General features: G+C 37.3%; 1 protein-coding gene across 2 annotated transcripts in view; it reads right to left on the bottom strand.

Annotated features, from left to right (window-relative positions):
- The window catches only part of gdap2 (ganglioside induced differentiation associated protein 2), a 29,974-nt gene that overhangs the window by 10,749 nt on the left and 11,725 nt on the right, over positions 1-7,500 (bottom strand). For both annotated transcript variants that reach the window (XM_035677166.1, XM_035677165.1), the window contains exons 8-11: positions 5,129-5,279; positions 4,680-4,756; positions 2,589-2,665; positions 2,086-2,225 (exon numbers count right to left, since the gene is read on the bottom strand). In XM_035677166.1, coding sequence (XP_035533059.1) covers positions 2,086-2,225; positions 2,589-2,665; positions 4,680-4,756; positions 5,129-5,279 — 445 coding nt within the window. The remainder of the gene's footprint in view (positions 1-2,085; positions 2,226-2,588; positions 2,666-4,679; positions 4,757-5,128; positions 5,280-7,500) is intronic.

The following is a 7,500-nucleotide window of genomic DNA, read 5'->3' as shown; positions in this document are numbered from 1 at the left end:
TCTACATTTCTGTTTTTTTTCTGTCAAGATGGGGTGCTGAGTGTACATTAATGAGAAATAAAATGAACTTTTTTGATTTTAGCAAATGGCTGCAATGAAAGAGTGAAAAATTTAAAGGGGTCTGAATACTTTCTGTACCTACTGTATATAAAGATTATGAAAACCACTTAATTTGGAGGTAAAACTGAACGTGGGGGAGCCAAAAATAGCATGTATAATATACAATCTCTCTAGGGTATCGTTTAAAAAATCTTCACACCTGTGCACCGGCCGTTGTGGCTTTTTTTTAATCATTGTTGTTGTTTTATTTGCAGCGGCTTTTCTTTTTATTTGCAGCGGCGTTTCTTTTTATTTGCAGCATTTCTTTTATTTGCAGCAATGGCGGGTCCCGGCCACCGTATTAAATACTACTGGGTTATTTTAATCAATACTTTAAAAAGGTATTGAGTACAGATACCCAGCAATACTCATTGCATGTGTAGATGAGAACTGGAAACTGGACTGTAAACTGTGACGGTTGTTTAAAAAAGACTGTTTGGGTAATAACTCACATTTGTCTGCTCTTCCAAACTACCCTAACCTGAAAGTTGGTTTAAACCAGTCTGATCCTTCTTCTTCAGATGTCCTACGGTACGGTATCACTTTACAGTAGATAATACAGAACTGTGGGTCTACTCTGATGGCCGGGTGGAACTGTAAACAACTCTGGTTTTCATCTGGAGGATGTGGCTCCTATTTAGCTTAAATGAACATGGTGAATCTCAGAGCAGACTGCAAACAGAGATGCTGTGTTCTCTGTGACAAATTACCATGCATATGTCTCAAGATACAGTGAGAATGTTTTTGCAGTTTTCTTGCATATCTGACACTGGTTTTATCCTGTATCTATTGAAAATAAGATTCTTCAATGTGATTCAGATTTCAGAGGTGGGCCATTGAAGGCCCATTTTTCAACTTAAATGTTTTCACAAACAAATATAATGTCTTTCAGTTACTTTTGTAAGTGATTCCTATGACGGGCCTATCAAGAAGTAGTTCAGAACAAGGATCCGCTTTCAAAACTTTGAACCCTTTGATTAAGGCTGAGTCACAGCCAATACATCACCCCAGAACAGGCTCCAAGTTTGGGTTTCCTGTTCCAAATATGGCCGCCAGATTTCCAAAACCGACAGCGAAACAAAAAAAGGTTTCACAGCTCGTTGTGCTTTTCCAAAAGTCTAAAGACTGTAACCTTGGCGGTGTCATACTGTAAGCATGAACAATATATCTGAACTTCAATGCAGCTGCAGATGTCAGCATAGTCAGAGGAGGACTGAGGGAGAGCCAGAAGAAAGCCAAATGCAGGTCAAATGACAGCCAAGGCGCACAGAAGATGCGTTTGTAGACATCATCAACCCAGCTATAGATTTGTTACTGATAAGGCCAGAAAGAATTCTCATATTGCACTTGTACATTTTATTACAATATTACACCTGGATAGACTTAACGTCTTATTACTTTAAACAGACAACAAAAACGCCAGGGAGCTTTCAAAGTCTCTCAGAACTTTCTTCCATCTGGAGGATCTGATGACTTTTTGTGTCATTACTTACAAGAAAAACCATCACACTATGTTTGACATGCAGTACTGGCTATTGCCGAGCGAAGACATAGCTGGCCAGCAGAGTTAGCCAAATGACTGCAAACCCAGAACATACAGCACAGAACATTAAAGTCGTGCCATTGGGTGAGTAGGAGGTTAAAGCAACAGCTCAAGTTCTTTTCAGTCATTGTGTGTGGCAAAAGGAGTAGACAAAACTGAGAGGAGAAAGACTAAAACAATGGGAAACTAAGCTAATGTCTCCACTAATTAGCCTTCTATTTGACTTTGAAGAAATCTCATTTTGGATCAAAGCAATGCTTGTGTGTTAAATAAAGAATCCAACTGAAAATTATAAAGATTTAGGTATAAAATGTCTATGAAATTCAACAGATTGAACAATAGATTATGTTCATTTTGCCCTATTTATACCTCTCCCACAGGACATTACTCACAATAGCAGTCATTGGCTCAGTTTAACAAGGAGTGTAAAATGTCAGACTGACTTGGCCTCAACGATGTCGTAGAGGTTCTTGAGGAAATTGGAGTCCAGGTGGTTGTGCTCGCCGGTCAGCGTGTGGAAGTAAACCATCACATACTCCTTCACTGTGATGTGGTCCATCACATGGATGAAGTACAGCAGCGCCTGCACACGCAAACACAGACTACATCAGTGTGTATACACTTTTATAGCCCTAGAGAGTTTTTTTGTTTTGTTCAAGTTTTAGTATCAGTTAATAAATGTTAAGGTGCGAATGTAAATATATGTAAGCACATGATAGCCACATGAAAGGATACACACCGACACACACTCATAAAATCCACAAAGATTCATCTACTGAATCACAGGCACATGTGCACAAAATAAACGCAACACGTAGACGTGTAAACACGACCACACAACTCTGGTCAATATAAAAATGAACAGATGCTCAAAGATGGAATCAAGCCTGACTATAACATCAATAAAAGCACTTTATTTTGAAATAACCTAAGTCTATTTCGTTACCTTTTCAAGGTCGATAAGGGTCACTGGGATGTTTCGTCCAACCAGAACCATCACTGTCCTGCCACACATATCGACACCTGGGGACACACAATATTACAGATATATCAACTAACTGTCTGTTTATCAAGTAACTGCAAAGCTCTAATTGCTGCAGTGTTTCAGCACTAAAATATCTTAAGATCATCTCTCAGTTCAACAAAGAGGGTGTTAAATCTTCACTGGATTTCATGGTGATACAGTTTGGTGCTCTTTTCTTTATCTGTTCAGCTATTATCACGGTTATCACTGCTTGTGGTGACAATGTTCTGTTAAATTTTCATAAATCTTTCTCTAAAATGTTTGGGTTTTTTTTTTTCCAAAAAAAGAGAAGCAGTATTTTAGTGCAGAAACTTTTTCTCAATTAATACACTGACAGATTACTGATGGTTATCTATAAAGTAAAGATGCTGAACATTCATTGGTTATAGCTTCTCAAATGTGAGGATTTGATGCTTTTCACTTTGTTATGAAAAAAACCCAGAAATAAACATCTCTGGGTTTGGGGCAGTCAGTTGGACAAAACAAAACATGTTAAGACGTCACCTCTGAAAACTTATGACATTTATAGACTAAATTAATAACCGATTAATTATAAAAATAATCAACAGATTGATTAATAAAATTGAAAACATTTAGACCAGCAACAGAAAAAAGATGTTAAATCCCTGATATGTTGCATTAAAACTGGACAGTTATTTATCTGAAAATGTTGCAGATATAAGTTAACTGCATCTGTAAGGAGTAGTTGATTAACTGATTAGGTAATCAGAAAAGTAATCGCCAGGAGCTGATAGTAACAAAGGTGGGTTTGTGTTCTTTTTCTGGTCTGTCAAATTGGAGACCAGTCCATTCTGACATTTTAAATAATGTAATTGTTTACTGTCCACAATACTGGTGTAAAATCAATAAAAAGATTTGAAAAAAAAAACAAAGAAAGGTAATTGCCAACAATTTTGATGATTGATTAATGGTAATTGGTGAGACAAAACAACTAATCTGAAAACATGCTCTGGGAATTTTTTAAAACTATTTTCTTAAAATAAACGATGAATCCATTAATCAGGAAAAGATAATTGCTAGTTTAATAAATTATCTTGCATTAGTTGCAGCTCTAATTTATTTGTAACTATGTAATTTGTGTTTTGTCAAACAGTTTTGTTATTTTATACTGTGGATCTAAAGAAACATTATTTTTAACTGTATTCTTACATCTGAAATGAAAGGTTGACTTAACCTTTAAACTGTCTGCACAGATGCTTGAAATAATAAGCCTATTTTAAACACAAAGTGGTAATCTTCCCACATCACCTGCTATCAAAATAGAAACTAATCTTCTGCCCTGTGATGTGGGTTCCTGTAATAAATATTGATATATTCATATTTTGTCAAGTGGGAACAAAGTGATATACTGGTAAATAAAAACTGAGGCCTCTATTGTAGATCACCATTATAAAACAATTAACTATAGGAGGGAACAGAAATCAGCTTTCAGAAAAGCATTCTATTCTGCATTTAGTTCCTTTTAAAGCACCTTACATTAGTTACATTAGTTTTATGCTATGTAATGCATTTTATTGCAATTAAATATTGTTACAATGCAAATCAGAACAAAGTGGGGTCAGTAAGTTCACATGGATTTAAACATTTCCCTGGTTTGAAAAAACAGGTTATACAAAGCAATAAAAAATTGCAAATATACTTTTAAATCTGAAACCATAGGCCCATAACCAAAGGAAAAAACAAGAGGCTAAACTGTTTAATAACACTGCCTCCTACTGGTAATTAGATTCAATTGCACCTTACAACAGTTGAGAATAGGAAAATGGATAACTACCCCAAAAGCGCTGTGTTCAACAAGGGAAAAAAGAATTGTACCAGATGAAGGGTCACCCAACACGCACACACTTGTAGGCAGCCTTGCACACAACACACACCTCTGTAAATGGCCTTCTTTTGTTTCTGTTCTGTTGTCTGCATTGGAGACGTGACCCATTCAGACTGAAAAATCCAAGGATCTAATATCCGACTTCTCTCTCACACATTAACACATACCAGTTTGATATAAAGCTTTCAGTGCAGCGATGTCCGACAGATCCTCCGCTCTTGCCTGGCACAGCCAGCGATTGTAACTGCAGGAGACAAACACACAAACAGAAATGGCATTAATTTATGGTTCATGGTTACATGGCTGCAACACACAGCATAATATACACATTGGGCTGTTGCCTCTCTAGAAGTTTCACCATTATGTAACAACATAAAAAGTAAAAACACCTTTGTTAAAAGTTTAAGCAACTTGTAGGTTAGTAATTAATGTGTAAATAATCTCTGCTATGACTTTTAAGGATGTGCAGTTAATGCAATAAAATCATTGTGTTGTGTGATATAAATCATATTCTAAAGTATGATCATGATATACATCTAATAAACTGTTCCAACATATAAAACTTTGTGTTTTTACAGTATGTTCCAGTCATTTTAGAATTTGGTTGGACTCTTACTTCCTCTGGTGTTGTTTCTGCATGGCTGCCTCTGACATCTGGCCCTGTAGGATCTGTTTCCGCTGTTTGTCCACATCACCCTCCATCCGGGCGAAAGCGTGATTCCCCACCTGACCCAGATCTGACTCCAGACTCTCCTCTTCAGAATCATCTGCAAAAACAAAAACACAGATAACTAGTTATTTACCTTTAATTAGGGCTACACAATTAATCGAAATATTACTGAAATCGCAAAATATGGCCAAGGGCAACATGCAATTTCAAAAGCTGCAATTTTTAATTAATGTAACATGTAAGAATACGTGTTTGTTTGGTAAAGACCCTGACAAATGTTTCATTATCATGATTGTAATACTTTTTCCAGTGAAAATTCTAAAGCAAAAATGATCTCTACACTATCGATCACTACTATTTCCACTAATTCTGAATCACAATCATATCTGTCAAAATAATTGCAACATGATGTTTTTACCATATCATGCAGCCTGACTTTTTATTTAGTTAGATGCAGGTAGGACAGATGTTGCAGCATATTCAGCTTTGCAGTATATTCAATGCAACATACACTAATGAGACCCTAAATATACCTCTTATGTATCCTGTATTTGGCTTCATTTTGATCTCTGATATGATTGTTTTCCCCCCAAAAGATCCACTGTAGTACTACATTTGCATGGGTGTACTTGCTTGCCCGCCTTTACTTTATTTCACTGATTCCAATTTATCTGCAAGCATTAGATTATTTGTGTGTGTTTGTAAAAAAGCTGCCAATGAGGTCACAAACTCAGAAGACAGATTTCAGGCTCAGGTTCAAGTCTGTTTCTCTGCTTGTTTTTCTACAACCACATGTATGATCATGTGCATGTCCACGCATTTCATCTACATCCAAATGTGCATGTGTGTCTGTCAGTGTGTGTACATCAGCCTGTTGTTATTGGGTTTCGCTCGCAGTCGGACTGATGGTTTTGGATCAACACCCCAAAGCCACATCTCATCCTTTTGAAGCGTCACGCCAGCTGACGGCGGATTGGAGGTCAGAGGAGTCAACGGTCTCAACGCAGAAACCACAAACACTTCTTAACACATGGGCTGGTGTTACTTTTACAATCCTCTTCTCCAAAAGCTAACATTTAGACAAAGTGCAAGCAAAAGCTTAGGTTGCTAAACTAACAAGGTCATACAAAATACAGTTTATATGAGGATTTAAGGCCTTAAAGGGAGTTTGAACTGAAGCTGCCAGTAGTCATAGTGTCTCACTTCCGCTTTTTGTTGTCCATTGCCCATCTGATATTCTATGCAACAGAGCCAACTAGTGTACATACGGTCATATAACTGTTGGCCTTCTCTCCATTCCTTCATGACAACTGCAAAAACGTATACATAAGGAGGACAAACAAAAGCAAAAAAATAACATCTGCTGGATAGATCTTCCTTCATTTGGTACTGGCATGATGACATTTTAACGGTCTATCATTTAGGGGTGTATGGGTGGCTGAGGGGTATAAGAAGCTGACTGTGACAATTGCAACATTCCCAGTCTGAGTCCTGCCCTATCTCTCTCTCCCCTCTGTCAGATTAGTGAACTGAATTGTATACCTTCTAATTAAGGAAAACAAAAAGGTGATCATTCAGGGCATCATGCAGGACAGTGGTGGAGTCATAAACAAGAGGGTCGGGAAAAAATCATGGCGTGCCAGCAGTGTACTGTGGGATGATTGCTGTGGGCTGACTACGGTGTGGACTGAGCTGTGAAAGTTTAGTATTCTCTGTGTCCTTGTATAAGCACTTACTATGTTAATGGACAGACCAAGTCAATAGTAGGGGAATAAATTAGTTGCCCCTGCCTAAATAGTAAAGTCCTACCTTGAATTGAAGTTTGGACAGTCCAGCCAAGTTGGCACACCGAGTTGAGGAGAGAATAAAATGAAAGGAAAGCAGCAGTGCCAATAAATACTAATTAAAAAGGAAAACACACCTTAGCAGACTGCAATGCAAGTGCTCAATAGTAATGGATATATTTTGGGCAGGTGATCAGTGTAATTTTCAGACTGAAAGAGAGTCCTGCCCCGCCCCTGATGGTAGACTACAAACCTTCACTGAAACCAGACTACTGAAATTTGTTTTAGGTAGAATAAAACAGGTTTCATTGCATTTTTCTTTACACGACTTTCCCTAAAACAACATCAACAACAAACAAAAATCCCTATCTATTGTACACATGAGCAGAGGCTGAGTGCTGAACACCAGAAACCCAAACTTTTTTATAAAACCCATAAAGCACCTTGCAACACTGCCCTTGTTGCTGAATAAAAGCAATTAGAAAAATGTCTTGCTAACAAAAAAGACTGGAATTTAATTCAATTCAATTCAAT

The sequence above is a fragment of the Morone saxatilis genome, unplaced genomic scaffold, assembly GCF_004916995.1.
Source record: "Morone saxatilis isolate NCDOM2014 unplaced genomic scaffold, NCSU_SB_2.0 Contig5, whole genome shotgun sequence".
NCBI classification, from domain to species: domain Eukaryota; kingdom Metazoa; phylum Chordata; class Actinopteri; family Moronidae; genus Morone; species Morone saxatilis.
Note: the sequence above shows the minus strand (reverse complement) of the source record. Positions and strands in the feature narration are given on the sequence as shown.